At 42.0% G+C, this 22,087-nt stretch overlaps 2 protein-coding genes across 3 annotated transcripts in view; one reads left to right on the top strand and one right to left on the bottom strand.

The window, feature by feature from the left end:
• Positions 1 to 11,769, top strand: part of pde11a (phosphodiesterase 11a) — a 44,880-nt gene extending 33,111 nt beyond the window's left edge. The window contains exons 18-20 of the mRNA XM_061692609.1: positions 67 to 141; positions 4,258 to 4,341; positions 8,232 to 11,769. Of these exons, the coding sequence (XP_061548593.1) occupies positions 67 to 141; positions 4,258 to 4,341; positions 8,232 to 8,426 (354 nt within the window). The 3' untranslated portion in view covers positions 8,427 to 11,769. The remainder of the gene's footprint in view (positions 1 to 66; positions 142 to 4,257; positions 4,342 to 8,231) is intronic.
• A 1,574-nt stretch (positions 11,770 to 13,343) lies between these two features.
• Positions 13,344 to 22,087, bottom strand: part of agps (alkylglycerone phosphate synthase) — a 32,931-nt gene continuing 24,187 nt past the window's right edge. For both annotated transcript variants that reach the window (XM_061691479.1, XM_061691480.1), the window contains exon 20: positions 13,344 to 15,634. In XM_061691479.1, the coding sequence (XP_061547463.1) occupies positions 15,513 to 15,634 (122 nt within the window). In that variant the 3' untranslated portion in view covers positions 13,344 to 15,512. The remainder of the gene's footprint in view (positions 15,635 to 22,087) is intronic.

The raw sequence follows: 22,087 nt of genomic DNA, 5'->3' as shown, positions 1-22,087 counted from the left end.
GTCGCCTGTTTGATCAAGGGGTCAGGATGTGTTTGTCGACATATCTTCAACATATCCTCCTTCTAGGTGGCCGAGTTAGTGACCAGCGAGTTCTTTGAGCAGGGCGACAGAGAGCGATCAGAGCTGAAGCTCACACCCTCGGTGAGTCCATTAGAAAATGTCAGTGCCGTTCGTTTCACCCCCATGACCAATAGACTGCATATCTACATTATCTCACAGAAGTGAGTACACCCTTCCGTTTTTGGAAATATTTCACAAAAGTATTGTGCTGCACCTCAGTTTTCAATCTTACAGCGTTTTCACATTTTGACTTCAGGGTGTACCCGCTTTCCTTGCCGGTGGAATTTGGTGTCAGAAAGTCCGTATAAATTCATGCATGCTGGGACCGTAGATTTGGCACAGGTGGCCTAATGCGATTTTGGTGAATTTGAAAGGGAGCATACGAAGGGCTATAGATACAGGAGGTCTGTGGACACACAGTATTAAAGTTGCCAATGGTTTTCAGCAGCTCATTCTGTATTTAATAAGGGTACGCGCTAACGTTCAACTATACAGTCATGCACGGACCACTGCGTCCTCTTCTGCATATGAACAGGTCACCATGCGAGGCTATTGCGCCGCATTTAAGGGGAATGAGAGGCGCCGCTTCGATCGAAATCCGCTGTGAACACCTCCACACCAGTGCAGACGTCGCCTTTTAAATGCACTTGGACACGCCGGTCCACGGAATTATCAACACCGGGCCCGCCTCCTCACAGAGTTACGCCATGCGCAACCAGTCAAGAAAATAGAGCCCAAGTCTTAAAGCAAACAAATTGTGTGTGTGTTTATGTATATATTTATATATAGAAAGAGTCCATCACTTGTCGGGAGACCCCAAAAAAATGGCATTTCTGTTGAGCCATTAACATTGTATCATCTAAGAGCACAAGCCATTTTCAACACTTTAGATTGGTCAATCATTTTTAAAACTAACAGACCTACAGTACGTGGCTACTGACTAGAGATCGACAGATATGGGGTTTTCCAGGACCGATACCGATTATTAGTAGTTAAGAAGGCCGATAACAGATATTTGGAGCCGATATTCATTTGCAGTAAAAGTATAAAAATTGGCATCACATTTTTTAAGAATACAAACACTTAACTTCGTTTAAATGCCTGAAGCATGTTTATTTAACCATACAAAATACAAATATCTTGCTATTGTTGCTCCCATGCTGACTTCATCATTGCATGTTTTGCACACAGCCTTCCCTTGTGTTGGCTGATTGAAATACTGCCAGACTGCGCTTTTAGACTTGGGTCCATTCATCTGCAACAAGGGTTTGGGAAAGAAGAGAAAATAAATAAAAAATAAAATAAAAAATTTAAAAAAGTGTTTAAGGTGGGCCACATGCTGACATATGCTCAACTCACAGTGCTTAATTTATTACAGCATTTGAGTAGTCTAAAATTGATTTCATTATTACATTTTATATTTTACCATGCAATAGCAATGACCCTGTCATTTAAAACTATGCTGCTACATTATTAGTGATTAATATGACAAACGCTACATAAAAAGCATAATAGTTGCAATGAGTGCAATCAAACTCCTGACAGAACACAAACAGCCATTAGGGTTTTAATGAGCTCACACAGTATTTAAAATGTTCCACCATTTTGTTTCGATCAATCACTGAATTTTACTCTCTCCCACATATACTTCTTACTACTGTCACCATTTCTATATCAATATTATCAGCAGCCTTGTTGCAAGAGATTAAACCAACTGTTAAAACACTAAATAGCCCACAGAATCTCAACTTCACTTTCATTTTCAGATTTTCTGAATTGAATTTCTCGCTCTGTCACAATCACACACGCAGCCTTCCACATCGACGTCATCAACAGGAATATTTCAGGGGATTCACAAGACATATCGGATGGTACTCCGAGCCGGCAGAGTTGCCGCTAATGTTTACTCTGCTGCTCACTGTAACGTAACGTTAGTAGTAGTTGTGAGATGTAGAGCACTGGGATGTTTATTACAATTTTGGGAGAGTTTTCTGCGTTTACCTTCGACACATGAGTTTTGCTCTCCGGTGGTTCTCCACACGAGAAATCGTTTTCCTCTGCCCGGCGTTTGTTTTGTGAGAAGAGCTTCCGCTTCAGATGGGCCCCGCCCCTTACTCGTGCTGTGGCTGCTTAACCAATCAGATGGCGCCGTGGGTGGAACAATGTTGGGGACAAAAATGGCAGGCGAGAGCGAGTGAGAGAGAGTGAGAGAGAGAGAGAGAGAGAGGCGTGGCTGCATCTCAGCCGAAATAACCCAGTTGTAAATTCATTTCTTGATATCAGCACGTCAGAGAAAATAATAATAATAAAATCAAATAAAAAAAATAATTTGAAAAAAATACAGATGCCGATATATGTAAACGTTCCAAATATCGGTGCCAATAATCGGGCCGGCTGATCGCTACTACTGACCATCAATGTGTGAAAAAAAAAATTAATTAACAGAGGAGTAGCTTTCTGCCCGGTAGCAAGTAAAGGAAATACAGTTGTGCCTTAAGATATGAGTTAAATCTCTTCAGTGACCACAGTTCTGAGGACCCGGTTTCAATCCCCGGCCTCGCCTGTGTGGAGTTTGCATGTTCTCCCCGTGCCTGCGTGGGGTTTTCTCCGGGCACTCCGGTTTCCTCCCACATCCCAAAAACATGCATGAATTGGAGACTCTAAATTGCCCGTAGGTGTGAATGTGAGTGCGAATGGTTGTTTGTTTGTATGTGCCCTGCGATTGGCTGGCAACCAGTTCAGGGTGTAGCCCGTCTCCTGCCCGATGACAGCTGGGATAGGCTCCAGCACGCCCGCGACCCTAGTGAGGATAAGCGGCTCAGAAAATGGATGGATGGATGTTCCAGCCCTCTCAAACAATACCCCAAATTATATTTTTTAAATGTTTGTTTGGAAGAAAAATTGCACTCAACAGTATTGTACTGTGTAAAAACACACAGTCATAACATTTGCTCTCCACATAACCTGTCCTTCCTTGTTCTTCTTCTGTGGGGTTTATTGGCAGTTGGCAAACCAGCTTAATGGTGCATTAGTGCCACCAACTGATTTTGTTCTTTCACTGCGAGGAAACCAATGTGAACTGATGATGGCTGGATGTTGTGAAGTGTGCTGCCACCATATAGCCATTGGGTTCTGAAGCGCACTCGTTTCTCGAATGTTGCTCTTATTTCAAGACAAAGAATTCAGGGCACTCTTATCTCAAGGGGGACACCACTGTAAACTGTTGCATTAAATTAAATGTCGTTGTTTTCACTCCTTTGAACCACTCCAAGAGAAATTCAATGTTTTAACCGTCAAAACAAGTAAAAAAAAAAAAAGAAGCGACGGCTTTGGTATCCTTGACAAAGGCATCAAAACCCTAAAGAGCTGCTCTCGGTTGCGCCTTCTCCGGCGTGTGCGTACCATTGTCCCCAACGTTAAATGCAGAGGACACATCATACAATATACATATGAAAGTGCACAATTAATGACAAAAAAGATGATTCTTTTTTTTCTCCATCTAATTGAATAAGTGGTGACACATACAGTATGCTGATGCTGAAGTCTAACTGTAGTGTTGATATTTCTCTCATCTGCTTATTAATTAAATACAACATACTGTACATTATATTACATTTCATTTTAAGATGGCCTGAGCCTGCTCAAAGTCCTCCTCCTTTAGTGCGAACAGCTTTTACCTTAGGATGCCACGCTTGTTTTCAGGGGACTCGTCGAAGAATTATGGCATGACTTTTTGTAATTGGTTCAGTCTAAGCTATTGGTGCTTTATGAATACAGCCTCTGATTGTTTGCTTATGACGCTTTGAAGGACAGCCTCTATTGTAAACCGTTTTCGAGGACTGAGAATCTACACAGACATTTCTCAAGGAAGGCAGCAGCTTTTCATGTCATGACAAAATGACTAATCAAGCCACGCCATATTGACCGCTCTCTAATGCAGCACCCCTCCCTGCCGTGCTCTTTATGTCAACCGTGCACCGTTTAATGTGTGGGTGTCGGAAATTAAATATTAACTTCTGAAGTGAGTCGTCGCAGATATCGCTGAAGCGCAGTGTCTTAGTAAACGCTGCAGAAGAAAGAGGTGACAGACAAAATGAGAAACGAACACATTTGTTGCTGTGAAACGATTTGGACTGTCGCTTCTGTCCACGTGGCAACATTGCAAGTGAACGACTCACTCTTCTGTTTGTGTTTCAGGCCATCTTTGACCGAAACAGAAAGGACGAGCTGCCTGCTCTTCAATTGGAGTGGATCGACGGAATTTGTGTCCCGCTCTATGAGGTAATCTTCTCAAAGTATACAAAAAAACAACAACAACTGAACGGAAATAACTTGAAACATGGTCAAATAAGAAATCGCTACTAGGCCCTCATTCCCACTTTTAGATGGAAAATCCTCAAAATGATCATCGAATTTGGACGCCACGCTCCACCCACATTCAATGCCATGAGGAAAACAGCTTGGCGATTTAGCTTGGCCCATCTCTCTAGGATACCCGCTTCCGGTCGGGGCTCTTTTGGGCAAATTCGCGAAGAGGAGTTTGTCAAAGTACGAGCCCTGGAATTCACCCCAAACGACTGCTTCAAAGCAAAATGGCAGGTGGCGTTACTGAGTGAGTTTTGGAGGGTCAAGTTCGGACTCTTAAAATACATCCATTTCTGACAATACGTCTGCCAATAGTGGGCCCCGAATCCCCTAAACAGTGTCTACTATGGATTGAACTGATTAGTCGACTTTACGACTCTGCATTGACATTTCAGGTTTAAAGTCTAGCGCAACCCACGCGCGCAGTTTTGAAAATGTACTGCAGTTGTCGCTACGGCTGGCATTGGCTAGGACACCGTAGTCGATATCTAGACGGTCTCACTGTTGTTCTGCTGCGGTTCTCACTCCTGGTCCCCTTGTCTACGCGGTCCCCTACAACCATTTTCTGCCCGCTTGCATTTTCAATAAACAGAAATTGAAATACTACTGACATTTTCTTTCTTGATTAGGATGTCAAATTCTATTTACTTGCATTTGCGAACAGAATAAATGTTTTAGTGGTTGAGTGTTTTGCTTGATTAATTCCAGACTTCTCAAATAGTGTAAAAAGGTGATTCCGGTTTGAAATTCTTCTTTGAAATTCACCATTTGAAAATGGTCAAATGCTGAGAGGGGACTGATATTGAAAGAGTCTGCATTAAAGCAATTCATGATCTCTTGTCGTGATGATGGGTGCTCCAATACATTTGTTATGCACTTTAAGCGCTAGAGGGTAACTCGTAGGCTGTTATAATGTTACTAGTTGTGTTAGTGGCACAGAGTTTCAACAAGTGCACAGTTTTGCCTCGCCAGTAACATGTACAGTACCTGTCCTACTAGGTAGTTATCTTGCCAGTTATGGAAAGCCGTTTAAGAATGTATTCGACATCCATGATATCCAGCTTAAGGTCATAATACTAGACATTCAAAAGTGGCGCTAGTAGTGTAAAAAAAACGTTATTAGTAAGACACTGTCGTTCTGCTAGTGCGCCCTAGTCGTTCTACTAGTACACTGACTTACCTACTTGCTGCCTTACTAGGTTAATATTGTATAAATGCCCAAATGGTGCCATTTGAGCAAAGTTGTCCTGCAAGTGAGGACAAAGAGTATACTAGTACATGAGCCTGGCTGGAAAGCCGTGAGAGCATTTACAGTATTTGATAGCTTTCATCTTCATCTTATGGTCGTACAAGTATGCCAAAAGTGGCACTAGTAGCGGGGGTGGGGAAGAAGACGGGAAAAAGAAAAAAACCCAACTTCCTAGTTCTACTAGTGCACTGAATTGTCTTACTCATCAGGACCAAGAGCGTACTAGTACATGGACCTTAAGCTGGATATCAAGGGCTTCAAATGGACTATATACAACTATGTGGCTTTCCATATCCTCATTGCGAGTGAAGCCTGCCGCATCTCTCCGAGGCTGAACGCAAGTGGCCCGTGAGAGAATGCGCGCCATCCAATTGCGTCGACGAGCCTGGCGGCCTCCCCTCTCGCTGCGTGGGCGGCAGAAGGCGCTCGGAGGAAAAACGGGCGAAGGCGAAGCCAGCGTGAAGATGAGCAACCGTCACGGTCGGACAACACCAATCGTGTCCTCTGTCCAGTTTATTCAATTAGGCGGCAGAAGTAAGAACAAAGCATGTTCAAAGCATCAAAGTAGGCGCGTTACCTGCGCGGGGGCGTTTGTCAGCGCGAGCTGATGTTCTGGGGAAGACGCAGATATGGAGCTCACTATCACGCCGCCGCCAATTAGACTTGGGAAGGGGAGAACGAGGGAGATGTGAGGCAGCGGGGAGGCAGTGGTTGGAAGGTCTCTTTCTTGATCTTGCTGATCTCTTTCTCCTGCTGCTGTCTTGATGCTTCGTGGAATATTAATCCTCCCCTTATATAACTGTCGCGCGCTTCTCCCTCACTCTTCCGATCAGGAATCGTGACACCACTCCATGGCGGATGTGTACTAAGGAGAAACCCAGGGGCGGGTCGTGTATTTGGTACCTGGGCCTTAACTGGGGCCTTGCGCAACTTTATCCATCTCGTCATTACACCACTATGACTTTGCAATGATAGAAAGCATCAATACTATTCAAAAACGCAACATAAGAGCACACAATGTAGAGCATCTGTAGCAGTTCCGAATGCATCTAATGACATGACAAACACATGAACAAATACATACTGCTAATCAGAGATGCTGATGATGAATGGATTGTGTGCAGATTGCTACAGATGTGTTTTGCTGGTCCAAATTGGCTCTAACAGGTTTTGCTCTGACCAACCAATCAGAGGACGAAATATGCTGAGGTCATTGAACTCGCTGCCCCTATGAGGCCGATTTGAAACATTGCCATCTACAGCAGTGATTCCCAAGCAGCGTGCCGTGAGAGCTCTTCTGGTGTGCCGCGGGAAATGATCAAATTTCACTTCATAGGTCAGAATATTATTTATTTACAAAAAATAATGTCTTTGTTCATCTATCTACGCCAGCGGCATATAAAGACAGACAGAACAAATAAATGCTCTTTTATTAGATGGCACAAAGTGTATAATTGACTTGTGTATCCACGTTTAGTGACATTTTTGTTTGTTGGTGTGCCGTGAGATTTTTCAAATGTAAAATATCTGCCTTGGCTCAATAAAGGTTGGGAATCACTGATCTACAGTGTACGGACCACAAAAATAAATCAAAGTACATTTTTGGCTGCACATGATTAAAATGTGGTAAACTGATGTAATTTTCCCCTCTGTTGATTGGCAACCAATCCAGTGCATTCCACCCACTGCAGTTACCCACAATCCCGATGAAGTGAAGTGTATAGAAAATGTAGGGAGACATACATTTACTTTTGCCTGTGAATGTGTGCGAGTGTGCGTGGAGGTTTTCCTCGGTAGTGTGAGTGTAGCGCATTTCATATGAAGCAGAGTTAATGGATCCAGTAGACTCGGTGCAGCGTCCGGATCGAGATGAATAGTGGCTCGAATAATGTGCTGATGCTCTACTTTGTGCCTTGTACACAGCCGAGCTACATCAACACAACAGAGAAAAGCATTCCAGTGTCCAAAGAGTAAATGTGTAAAAGCAACATTTGCAATCATCTTGTTTGAATCTGTCTGCAGAGTTAATCCCACATCTCAATTTGTGACTTTTATCCCCTGAATGAGTGGTGCTCTTCGCGTTTTTGTCTATGATTTTTTTTTTTTTTTTTTAAACTTCCCAGTTCTCATCTCAAAGCACACAGACAACACGTGTGATTAATGTCTAGACAGAATTCAGCACAGTCAAATAACTGTCACATGCCAGTGATGCTCAATATGATGTTTCTATGAAAACCTGGAGCAGAGGGCTCAACTGCCCCACACGGCAGAGAAAGGACAGGGAAAGATGGGGGGAACAGCAAGTCAGCCACACACACACACACACACACACACAGACACACACACACTAAAAAGATTGTGTAACAATCAATTTGTTCATATTTAAACACAGAACAATAGCATTTCCATTCATATTAATGAAGAATGATGGTCATAGATACATACAAGTTACGAATCACAGAAGGAATTAAACACTGTAACACTGACAGTAGAAATACAATTGAATTGAACTGAGCCCACTGTCATACTTTTGTCTTCTGTCTCTGCGTCTCTCCAGACTCTGGTCAAGTTGAATCCGAAACTGAAGCCCATGCTCGACATGATCCAAGCCAACAGGTCCAAATGGGAGGAGCTGAACAACAGGAGGCAACACGACCGCAGTGTCTCTGCCCCGGCGAGCCCCTCCGAGCCCGTCGGCTCGCCCTGCCGTAGCAGCAGTGCAGGCCACGCGGCCTCCAAACCAGTGGGTTAGCTCGCCTTTTATGACATCTCACTTCCTCTTACGGCCTGCGACTTTTGCCGGGAAGACGGGGTCCTCGGACCTTTTTGCTCCTCGGCGACGAGCGGAAAAGCTCCAGGAGGTGTGCGAATGTTGTCAGGGTGGCTGCGGATGAGCTGTGTCAGCATGTCGGCGGACCACTGTCGTGCGGCCGTCGCGCAGCAAGGCACGGCCCAGATAGTGGAGAGGTGACGCTTGCGTGACGGCTGTTCTCTGTAAATGTGTACATACTGTAGGCTACTGAGGACCATGTTGCGTTCAAGTGCTGTCACAAGTCTGGATTGTGGTGTGGCTGTAGAAGGATGAAGTGCTTGCTCCACTTCCTCCCCTCCTGTGCCTTGTTTGAAAGATTCCCCATGAAAAATGCATGGCCTCCTTTTACATGGGCACGAGGGAAAATGGCACCCGTGATGGATTTTTTTATTTTTTTTTAAATCAATTTGCCATTTTACACCACAAGTCCATTTTACATTAAAAAAAAAACAAAGATGGGATTCAAGTGTAGACTTTAAGAGGTTTCACAACAACATAGCATTTTCCAGTTAGGATTTATGGACTACCGTTTTATAAAATAGTAAAATTGAGTACAGTGGACACACGCAGTTTGGCACCCGTGGATTCACCTTTTCGCAAGTTGTTTTCAATTTTTTTTCCTCGTTTTATTCTTTTATGGGGGAACCAACCCCCAAAACACTTATTTGCGGTTTATCCCACTTATTCAATCCATTTCTGGGGGTTTAAAATAAAAACCGCAATTATTTTGCGCAATTATAATGGGCATCAGTTGTCTGCAGATTTTCGCTATTAGCGGTCTGACCCGGTCCCTATCCTGCGCGAATCGCGAGAAAACACTGTACAGTGCACCACTACAAGCCACATCGTGAGTAATTGATGGCCCCTAAAAAGGTTTCAATGCCACAACATGGCAGCAAAGCACTACTTTTGTCCAAATAAAGTTCCTAAACTCACTTTAACATAGTTCCTTAGTACCAAGACGCCGCTTGATGGCAAAATAAATATATTAAACAGTAAATATACTATGGACTATGATTCCAAAACACTTGAATAACATTTCCAAGTCATACATTACCTTTCAAAATAAATGGTTTAACGATGATTTGATATATAAAAAAAATGAACTGACATGAAGACTCCGCAGCTTCTACTAACAACCCAGGCTAATCTCAGCTCCTCCCTGACATGCAAAGTTTGTCACTAAGATGAGAGGCATCACTTCAACAAAGGTTCCTTGACACAAAGTACTACTTTCCCATTAGCCAGGGCTTTGGCGCCATCTTATGGCATTTTGGGGTGTTACAGAAAAAGGAAAAAAAGAAAAACAGCCCATAGATGCGTTTTCCAGCAAACAATGGAAAATAGATGAGCCAAAATAATTCCGTGAATAGGTGACTCAAGCTGTTCAGTGTGAAAACAAATCTGTGGAATCGACTATACTAATATGGAATCGCAAAAATCCGGTGAACACTCTATAGTGAACCCCCGCATAGTCCCACTTTGCTATTCGCAAATTCTTATTTTCACATTTTTTTTCTTTATAACTTCTCCGCAGAAAACTCACCTATTTGCTGTGTTTCGTACACTTTCTCTAAAACCCTAAGATGCCACAAGATGGCACCAAAGTATGCACTAATAGTAGTAATTGGTGTCAAGGAACCTTTGTTGAAGTGCTGCATATCGACTGAGAGAATAAAATATTTGTATGTTGGGGAAGAGTTTAATTTATTTGTTAGTGGAAATTATGGAGAGTCTTCGCTGCATGTGCATGTACATGTGCACTTCTGGTGGAATTTGTATTTACTTTTGTTAACAAATTATTTGTAAGCCATATATCTTAAGGGTCGTATTGTAAGATGAGTTTGAATTGAAATTAAAGAGTTTTGGAATCATAGTTCCTGATGCATTTCGGGATGAAAAATATTCATATCGGCACTTATAAACCTTTTGGGCGGGGGCCGTCTATTACTTGCATTCTTTCGCTATTTGTTGCAGGGTTTACTTTATCTCCATTTTTTCTCAAAACTATTTGGACCGTTGACATGATTATAAATACAGTGTCCGCCAAAGCCTCTTTTCAATTATTTTGTAGTATCACCAAAGAAACCGATGAAATACATAATGAGTTAATAAGATTTGTGCTATATACTCAGTGGTGATGAACATTTTTAATCACATTGCCAGTTGTATATTTCAGGTACCCTGTTGAAATAAATTCTGTATAATAGAACACAGAAATAGAAAATAATACCCTAAAATTGGTCCCGCTCATTCTCTCATCTGCTTCTCATTTTGTAACAATTTCAACATATTTGTTTAAAATTCTTAAATCGTAAGGAGACTTTTTGGACATTCATCTCGGGGCGCTGGAATGTTGCGCCTCTTGTTGGTCCGATCTGTTGTATTTGTATTTATTTGTATCTGTTTGCATTTTCTCGAGAGTCAATGGGTGGAGTTTTGTGCGCCCCAAGACTGGAAATGTGTCACGAAATCAGACAACTGAGACGAACGAAATATATACATAAATATATTTGAAACATTTTAATTTCGTTATTGATATTTGTATTTTTTTTTTTTTTTTGTGTGTGTTCCCGGAAGGTAATGTGGTGACCACCGTCACTGGTTGTATCACAAATGTAAAATCTGTAGAATGGCTGAATGTTTTTTAAATTTAAAATGAAATTTATGATGAGTTCAAAAACATTTGAGGTTAGGGGTTCAGATTAGGGTTAGTGGATACTTGCCACCCAAGTATGAAAATAAGGGTTTGATTTACAATCATGTCAAATGTCCAAACGCCATCTGTGAAATCCCGGAATGTCTCTTCAATTGACAATGACATTTAGGATTTATGATGATGGTGTATTAAAGGCCTAATCACAGAAGAAGAAAACAAGTCCAAATACTTGTGGACCTAACTGTATGTCTGGACCCAACCTTACCACATAAACTTCTGGAAACATTCACACACAAACGCACGCATACGCACACGGACACGGACACACAATGTGCCTTGACGAAGTTGTATTTCTGCTCAAGTAAGCCATTTAATCTTGCAGAATGATTCTTAAAGTTGCATTTATTTCTCTGGCATTTGGCCTCCCCCTCCTCACCAACTCTTCAGACTGTCTTACAGTTTTTCAAGTCCAAGGATGACTGACTGACTGACACTTAGTTGTAGTACTGAAGTGCCCATAGGGTCACAAGCCAATCTTTTCATATGAATACTCTTAAGTAGTCGTTTACTTTTTTGCCTTATGACTTGTGTTGTACTTTATTGGGTCTTTTTTTTTTTTTAACGTGACCTTGTGCACCTTGCCAGGCATGGTTCTTAATGTGTTTTTCATTGAACAACGTTTAAGTTGCATGTTTTAATGACTCCTGTGTTGCATTCAAAGACAACTCTGAGGATGTAGCAACCGCGGAACCGTAACAAATACCTCGGATTTCCACACAACTGCATGTCTTCAATAGTACTGCATGAGGTTGTGCTGATTATGACTATCACTGTTCTATTTTTCTATCGGTCTCCCTTCCTTAATCTTGTCTTTTTTGACTTGTAAGTTACATGATGTAACGTGTTTCTTCTCTTTGTGTTTTTGGACTTATTTAAGCGAAAGCAAAAGCCCAGGCATGATGACGCTGATGTGCAATGTTACTGACTTTCTGTACTTCACTTGGAATAAACATGATGCTGCTACATGGCCTGGACTCGACTTCCTTGACATGAAAGGCCCAACAGTTTCTTTCAGTAGCGTGCTGCCCTCGTGTGGAAAAAAACTATATCCACATGCTGAAGCTCAATCAAATATGTAGCAGTGAATGAAAAGGAAAAGAAAACCAAAAAAAACAATCATTGGAATCGACTAAACTAATATGGAATCTATTTCTAAAAAAATAATCAATTACAGTATATAGACATATAAATATAACATGGAATCTATTCAAAATAAAAAAAATACAATTTATACACGTTAACATGGAATCTATAGATGTACAATACAGATTTCATATGGAATCGCTTCAAAAATACAATACATACATATATAATGTACGTATATAAACAATCCAATATACATGATAGTCTATTGTATTTTTTAAATATATGTACACATACAGTGTATTGTATTTATTCGGTTTGATATTAAAATGTATATTTCCATTTTCTTTACACTCAATATTAAACCAATACGATTTTATTTTTGAAGACCCCATAATGAAAATGTTTGTTTATAGTTGTATTTTTCTAACAGAATCCATATTTTATATGTATATATTGTATTTTGTTTTAATAGATGTATTAAATACATTTTGTATTTTAATAATTTTATACTCAAAATGCATTATTCTATTGTTTCATAGATGCCATATTAAAACTATATATGTCAATCGAGGATTGTATTTTCTTTACTTTTGGATAGCTTTCATATACAGTACATAAGACATTGCTGAAAATGGAAATATTTTCTGTTATCATCATCATCGTCATATAAGGGGAGCAATAGAGATGAATCCATACATCCTGCGATCTGTATACATGAAAGGGACACGCCATACATTCAAACGAATGCATGAATTGGGAGTGAGCGGCATAAAAGCTGCAGCAGGAGCATGACGTGACAAGACCAAGGCTGCGCGCTGCTGCTGACGGCCGTTGCCGGCGGTGACGTCAGTAGGCAGCGTGTAGGCGGCTGCGTGGGTGGAAAATGATTCCCAAATGAGGATCTGCTGTGCAGGGAAGAAGACCTGTCATGAAGGGCCTGAATCGCCCCTCAGCTTAGCCTGCTGTCAGGCTCCCACTGGGAATCCCATCCATAATAAACACAACTACAAAAATAAAATAATAATTTGCAATAAATACAAATGCTCCAGAGGGCTGTTTTAGTTGCATTTATTGCACAAAGGGCGCCGACAAAACACACTGGATTTTATTGTACTGTATTATCTGGAGAGAATAACAAAAGGGAATTCTACATAATAGTCAAAAGCACACATATTTGTCAAGTAAAAAAAAAATAAAAAAAAAAATGATGATGTCATGTCAGGCAGCAGCTCCTAAATCAATCCATCAATTTGTTAAGGAAATATTTTTTAAAAATTATCAGTTGAGGGGAGGCAAAGGCAAGTTCATAGTAAACTATACACCCACAGGCCACATCATTAGGTACACTTGCACATCCAAATATAACAGTGCTGCCTTTATGAAAGTAATAATGCTCAGGATTTATTATTGTGGTAGTAATTTGCAGTGCACTGCGTCATACTGAGAGCGAACTTTAGAGAATCGTGCTTTCCACTGGACAGTGAACTAGGCACTTTTTTTCAGACCCAGTACAAGTACAACAATTACATTTAAGTATGCGCTGATACAGAATACCGATACTTGATAATGCCATTGCCTCTTGCACATGTGATGAAAATGTCTTTTAGATTGTTATCATTACTTTTTATGTTGACATAAGTCCTACACGAAAAGTATAAGTGAGGCCGATCGCGTGGTGTCGGCGTGTAACGTCAGAGCATTTTCACAAGTATTACTGGTAAGTATCGGTGCAACCCTAGAAATAACAAATGAGCATTAACATCTTCGTAAAAGCATCATTTTCGATGCACCCCTTAGATTGGAAGTGTACCTAATGATTTGGCAAACATTTTGGTCAGAAAACTCATTTAAAGCTGCTTTTAAAAGGTGAGAAAATGCAGTTTATGTAGCAGAGAGGGGGGAAATTATTACTGTCAATTTAAACAAACAAGGAATTTAACGGGAAGTTCTTCAAGAAACACTTCAAAGGGCTTCTTGCATTTGCAAATGCGGATTCAAAAATAGTTTGGAGGAGTTTACATGTTTTTAAGCCTTTGGTAGCACGTGAGCGAAAGGTGAAGTTATAAACAAAAAAACAACTGTTGTTTGTCAGTAACACATTCTGGGAGCTTCGGGTATAAAAATACACAAAGTAACACAGAGTCAAGTCAAGGTCCAAGCAGGGGTTAGTTCATTCGGTCCAAAAACAAAACAAAACAAAATATTTATGGCAATGGCAACACGTCATCAGTGCGACACACATTCACAAAGTCATTGTTGCTTCACAAAGGAAAGGCTTACGTATGCAAGTACATCGTGTCGGGAAGTATACATGTAAAGTATTTGGAGGGGGAGGCAGACAAAAGCTTTTGAAAAGGCACAGAGCTTCAGTAACACTAACGAGATGACCACGTGTACGGAAAGCCGTAAAATTTACCCAATATCCAGTTTAAGGTAGATGTACTAGTACGCTCACTACTAGGGTGACTTTGTCACAGAAGTAGGACAACTACAGTAACATTATAAAATTCTATTTGTTAACATCTAGCGCTTCCTCAGTAGTACGAGAACTACATAGATGTCAACTAGTGCACAGTTTTGCCTCTCTAGTAACAAAGTTGTCCTACTAGTGTGGAGAAATGTCATACAGTAGTGGGAAATGTTGAGACAGTGATTCTACCAGTGTGCTGAATTGTATGACTAGTAAAGACAAAGAGCATACAGGTACATGGACCTTAAGCTACTTATCAAGCATATCTATTTTGAGGTTGTACTAGTCAGCCAAAAGTGGCACTTGTAGTTGATTTTATTTAAAAAAATTTTTTTTTTTTTTTTTTACTAGTACGACAGTCATTCTATTCGTGCGTATCTTTGGCTGTATATCAAATATATAGAATGAATGGTCAAATGTCTGGAAAGTTCATATTACCAGGCTGTAAACGGCACTGGTAGTGGGGGGGGGGAGCTGGATATCAAGGATATGGAATAAATACTTCAACGGCTTTCAATAGAAGTGAGATGATGTGGAGTTGATGTTGCGTACGAGACGAAAGTCACCGATCGCTATCGCTCATTTCACATCATGTTATCACTTCATGTTATCGCGGACGCACATGGCACCACATGATGGATCCAGAAGAACACAAGAGTCCCTTTCAAATTGTAGAATCGCTTTGCATGGTTTTAGAGTGGCTGTGTGAAAGACGGAGGAGGTGTGTGCATGTGTGTGTGTGTGTGTGACGTTAGAGGAGGTTTCTGTTGCCAAAGATGTTACCGGGGTCCACGTAGTCTTTGACGGACTGCAGCATGCCCATGCCTACACTGGAAATGGTCTGCCTCATCCACTCCTTACGAAGTTTCCCCACTGTGGACACAGGGGAGAATGGTAATGAATGGATGGGCTGGCGGTGACGTTTAGAGTGGATGTGTGTGTACATGCGTGTGCCTTTAAGAGGCGGAGCCTGATGGGTGAGCATGAGCAATTAGAATTTGTTTAATTTCCTGAAAAGTAATGATTTTGGAAATTCGAAGAATTTTTAGTTTTTCCACACTGTACACTATTTAATATTGCACTGTTCTCCTGGCATCCAATTAACAGCTGAAAAGTGCATCGGTGACTTTGGCTCTCCTTTCCCACATGCGAGGGCATTCGCACGTGGCTATAAACAGCAGATTTCCGACGCGCACAAAAACACTGCGATATTGTGGGGGCCACTCTTGCGACGTTTCCCCACCGCGGAGACCGAAAATAGAAATGAATGGATGGATGAGAAGGAAGACGAGTGAAGGGGGGGGCGAGGGCTGATGTTTAGCGTAGGGAGGGGGGCGGCGGTGGTGTATGGCCACGGCTGATTGCTCGGCAGGCTGCTGTGAGCCAATCAATCTTGTGAGAGTGAGTGAATAAACAGAGGGTGATAAATGCTTTTATTCAGCCAGGAGAAATGTTTTGCATGGCATGATTTATAGAGCTCAGCAGACTATCAAACTCATTAGGGTGTGTGCGTGTGTGCGTGTTCCCACAGGAGGAGTGGGAGGGGCTGGAGGGCCCCCAGCCCCACCTGACCACCCTCACTCGCTCCTCTCACCCAGCCAGATGACACCCTGCAGCTCACAACCTCCATCCATACCTCTGCCACACACTTGCCCTCTCTCTCTCTCTCTCTCTCTCCCTCCCTCCCGCCCTCCCTCCCTCCCTCCATCTTTTCATCCATTCACAGAGGGAGAAGTGTGAGCTTCCTTGGCGTGGTCGCTCTCTGTGAGCTTTGACCCGAAATGGAGGGGCTAAACAATGCCCCATCCTTCCAAGTGTGGGGAGTACACGAGGCTCATGTGCCGTTTTTAAGTTCGTTATTTCACATAAACATTTCATATGACTTAGTACATAAAATGTTTTAAAAACTTTCTACAAGCAGTTATATTTTCTTCATAATGTGCTTTGAAATAATGTGATTTGCAAATAGACATTCACGTGAATAAGATGGCAAACATGTTTCCCAAGGTTTTTAAAGATTTGTTTTCCCCCATTTACTTGTATTAAAGTGACTCGGCTTTGCACGGCAAGTCCAAATGCCCAACTCCAATTTAATCAGACTTCTGAAGTGGCTGAAAATTTTTATTGGGATTTTATAGCGCTCCACTTTTAGCTGAAACAATAAAATTAAAACCTACCACTGTAGAGAAAAGGAGAACTCAAAAAATGAAAAAGAAATTGCAGGAGTCCAAAGAGGAGGAGAGAAAAAACAAGTTGACAGTTCACTATGAAATATTCAATGAACAACTCAAAACCTACAATAACAGTCAAACAGGCAATCATTTCCCATTTCTCTAAACTCATGACAGACAACGAAAACAATCCCAAATTAGTTTTTTCCACCTTTGACCGTTTAACCAGCACCAAAAAAAGTCAGTGGGGATCTACGAGGACTTTTGCAAACCACTTCAGGAGCAAGAGCGATGGTATCAGATCCAGTCCTTTATCTCAAAATGTGATTTTTAACACACCTGAACCTTCATTTTTACCTGAGGAAGCACTGGAGTTTTGCTCTGGTTGATGCGAGGAGATTTGGTCGAGTTTTCTCCCAAGTAAACCCAACAACCTGCCTACTAGATGCAATACCCACATCGTTCTTAAAAACACTTTGACAGACAGATTTTAAATATTGTGAATTACTCTGTCCCGATGGGTGTCTTCCCCACTGCTTACCCATTTACACCATGTTTAATTGTCTATTCTTTTGATGCAGTTTAGAGTTGCCAGTGTTTTTTTTCTGTGGGCAGATTATGCGGGTGTCTAAGTCACCAGTTGGTGTATTTGGGTAACATCACGCTGGCAATGACAGGGTATATCCGATCTGTCCATTTACGATGCACTCACATTGGCACATATCCAATACGTATGGGATTTTTATCCACACTGAGAAAGAGTTCGCATTCCAATCTGCAGATATCTGATTTCATGCGGTTCTTCTATTCACGCAATTGTGCCATTTGAAAGCAAACAAATGGTGTCACTTGAATCCGGCCTCATTCATTCAGTTAGTCACATTACAAAAATGAAAACTGATATAAAAGTCAAAGTGAAAGTTCTGTTAAAGTGTCTGAAGTGTTTTTGTTTGACTTTTTTAACTTTTGGAATCATGCCAATTTGAGAGCAGCGTAACACTATTATTTGGGAAAGGATCAGGCTGAGAACAGGTGCTCCTCACTGTGTAAATACTTGAAAATAGCAGCGTAATCACAGGAGATTAGGCGGGGGGGGGGGGGGGGCAGTACCCCCGCCTGTGTAGATAGGACGAGCCCTGACATATTTGTTATTAGAGTCAAGCCAAGGAACCCAGATGGGGATCGGGCTGTGAGGGCCTCCTGACACAAGAGGCCAGACAAGGGGGTCACCGGGGGGCTCTGATAGCACATGCACCTCCAGATGGTGACAGAGGGACCAATCAGCTTCTGCCCCATAACTAAAAAAAAAAAAATTATAATAAAAAATTTAAAATAAATTAAAAAAAAAAAAAGGTGGTGGTGGCCCCCTCCTTCCCTTTGGTTCCACCTCCATGACTCCTCCTGGGAAGGAGAGAAAACAGAAGGTGGCGGGACTGCATCATTGCCTCCATCAGCGTTATAATTTACACATCTATCTTGTCGCGCTTGCTCTCTCTCTCGCTCGCCGTCGCCATCAATCTCTGGCGGGCGGCCTCGCAGCTGAGGCGAGCCAGGAAGAGCGAGAGGTGCAGTGCGGTGCTGTGGCGCGCCTTCCTACCCCGGCAAAGGCTTTGTCCCGCCGCTGAAAGGTAGAGCTCAACTGAATCATCTCCATCTAGTGAGCGCTGCACGGTGGTAAAGGTGAGGACGAAGGCCTCCTCGCCGATAAATGGAGGTCGAGGGACTGAACACCCCCCCCTCCCCCAAGCATTGATAGATGGAGAGGTGTGCAGGTGATGGATGCTCAGAGGGTCCACACTGCTGCTGCACCGGTGACCCACTTGAAGCACTGCTTTTACAAGCAGCCATCCATTTCCTATCACGCTTATCCTGTTCAGGGTCATGGGGGTCTGGAGACCATCCCACATGAGTTTAGAGTGAGAGGCGGGGTACACCCTGGATTGATCACCTGTCAATCACAGCACCGGTTCCTTCCTTTTTTGTTTTTTTGCCTTTGGCAGCACGGTAGGTTACTGGTTATCACGTCTGTCCTCACAATTTTGTGTGGAGTTTGCATGTTCACCACGTGCTTGAGTGACTTTTATCCGGGTAGTCTGTCTTCCTCCCAAATTCCCCCAAACATGCATGTTAGACTCGGTGAAATATCTAAATTGTGTATAGGTTTGAATGTGAGTGTGAATGGTTGTTTGTCTATTTGTGGCCTACAATCGGCTGGCTAGCGGTCATGGGTGTACCCCGCCTCTCTTCCAAAGTCAGCTGGAATAGGCTCCAGTTCACCCCCATAATGAAGCACTATAGTATATGAATGGATGGAATTATTGCCTTACCAATACAGAAAAAAACACCCCCTCAAACAGGCTAATTTCATCCATCTATCCCTTTTCTCAATTACTCTCTCAAAAAGTACCATCATCATGACCATTATTAAAATACACTACGGTAGTAGGAATTAAATGTTAATTTTCTTTTGTAGGCTACCGCAACATTATGCACAGTTTAAACATTAACACAGTGCTTAAATATAAGAAAAGAAAAAAGGTGCACTTAATGATTTAGTTAAAATGTATTTTATATGAGTTAAATTAAAAAATAATTACTTAAATGTTTCAAACAAACAGTTCTTAAAGGTTTAATGAAAATGTATTGTACTGTCCTTAAAAGGTAAATACAACTGAACTGTACTCTAAAGATGTACTATAATGGAAAGTGTACTGCATAAATAGCACCCACATAGACTGGGGCAGTGGACCAGGCAATTTTCTACCTTCAGGGGCAGTATCACAACCCTGACAGAGGAGGGATGCCATCTGATTTTAAGAGAAAGCAAGATGGGGTGTGAAGTTTCAAACTCGATATTCACTTCTTGTGTTGAAACCACTGTCGCTGTCTGGAGAGGTGATGAAATGCGTTGATATGAACTATGATCTGTTGTTTGAGTACGTAATGCCAGACCGGACGAGAGGTCATCATTTTAAAAGCTTCTGTTTAAACATACTAAATTGGGTAGTACCAATTTGGATTAATGTTAACAGTAATATTGTTAGCGCTCCATTTGTTTTCTATTTTTCTCAGCCGCGCGGCTCGAATGGCCTTTGTTCAAATGCAGGAGGTTGGGAGCGGACAGTGGCCCACTTCAATCCACTGATCAATCAATAATGATGTACACTGACTTACAAGTTTCATTCATTCAAAAAAACAAAATCCTTATTGAAATTAACTGAAATACCATTGATACATTCCGGGAGTAAGAAGAACCACCAGAACTATTTGTCACATGTTTTTAAGGAGAGGGGTTTAGTGATTGATGTCAGGAGTTGAAGTGGCGTTGGCCAGTTTTCAGTGTGAGCATCTGGGCGTGAGTTGTGACCTACAGCAGCTCCTTGCGAGTGTTCTTATTTTGCATTTGTGTGTTTGACTGTTTGTCCCGTTCAATAAACGGCTGAAAGTGTATTGAGGACTATGGCTCTCCTTGCCCACTTGCGGGGATATTACAGTACCTTAATTGCAGCGGTTTATCTGAAGCTCGCTCGGAGCTCAAATTTTGGCTCGCGACACAATGCACACACACAAAACAACAACAACAACCAAGTGATAGCTCGTAACTAGCAAAACAAAAAAAAACTAGGGGCATTCTTAAGTCAAGGTACCACTGTACAAATAAAACACTAATTTAATTTTCTGATTGTGGGACGCCATGTCATGTGTGACCTAGTTGCAGGTGCATAAAAAGAAAAGGCAGATAAATGCCCTTTCTTCTGTTACAGCTCTGGTTTGGCAATTTTGTCGGACCTGTGTGTGAAAGAGGTTCTTGACTCCTCTGGGTGAAGTCACTCACTAGCACATGTTAGCATTGTGTCTTGTGCTGCACAGACAGTGGTGGATTACTCGACATAAAAAAAAGTGTATTTCCCACTGTGCCCTCCAACTTGGCCATCCTTGACTACATCTGTTTGCTTTGATACACAAAACCCACTGGAAGCGGCTACATTTGTCAGCGGCTGATTGTAGCCAGACAAACTGGTCTGTCTGCGGCTAGATAGCGAGCCCCGCTGTTATTAATCACAATTACAGAGTGGGCCTCGCACACAGGAGTCGCATCAATACCTCCTTCCTGTCACCTCCCCAGGCAGCTCAGGGTGGCCGGGCCACCGTTTGGAGGTCAGCATTCAAGCGGCAACACCGGCGGCATCATTTACGTCGGCCCCCGCCACCTTCTTTTTATTAGCAATCTTTTAATTTTGAACCCGTCCCCGCCTTTGGGGAAAAAATTGCAATTTAATATCGCGGCTGATTCGCTGCATACTGTTTTTGACAGGAGTGATGAATAGCCTGAAGTGATGTATGAAAACAGCCAGGCGGATGGCAATATAGATAAGGCGGGCGTTTCGCTGAGCCCTGATGGGGCCAGCAGAGTTGCATGGCCACCCTCCCCTGCTCTCGTTTCATTTGGTCGCCGCCGAAATGAACAAACGGCTCTGTCGCAGCTGTCGGGACGCAGTTTGGACCCATGAAGGAGACCAATGCAAAATGTGCATTTCAAGCACGCATGTCAATACCTGTCAACTTATACTAAAGTGGGAAACATGCATACCAAATTTTTAAAATTTATCCAATGCGAGACTCCAAAAAATTGGCAAGTATGTGTTTTACTGCTGCTGTAGTGTGTGGTGTACTCAAAATGAATAGCAGCACACCACACACATCTGTCACAGTACCGAGACAGACCTGTGAGAGGCAGCATGGTGCCACAGGGATCCAGACTGACAGAAAAGACTAAGTACAACAAAGAGCACAGTAGAAGAAGAAATAGAAGAAGCTAGGCCATCTTATCTTATGTGGTAATGGCAGTAGCCCTGCCAATTTGCAGATTATCTGCTTTTTCTGAAATGCCCTAAAATGCCACAAGATCGGGCCAAAGCTCAGGCTAATAGGAAAGTAGTAATTGGTGTCAAGGAAGTATGTTTTAAGTTCACTTTGGCCAACTGTGTTGTTCTTAAAGCATCCTCTGAATAAAGTTGGATTCGGTTATAAGTTTGAAATGCTACAGTGTTTTAGGATCCTAGTTTGTGGTATATTTATGGTTTAATATATCAATATAGGCAATTTTAGACAATGTCCGAAGATAATCTTTTAGAGAGATCCGATAATCGGGGAG

Source organism: Phycodurus eques, chromosome 12 (assembly GCF_024500275.1).
Source record: "Phycodurus eques isolate BA_2022a chromosome 12, UOR_Pequ_1.1, whole genome shotgun sequence".
Classification (NCBI taxonomy): Eukaryota; Metazoa; Chordata; class Actinopteri; order Syngnathiformes; family Syngnathidae; genus Phycodurus; species Phycodurus eques.
This window is presented reverse-complemented; position numbering and strand designations above follow the sequence as displayed.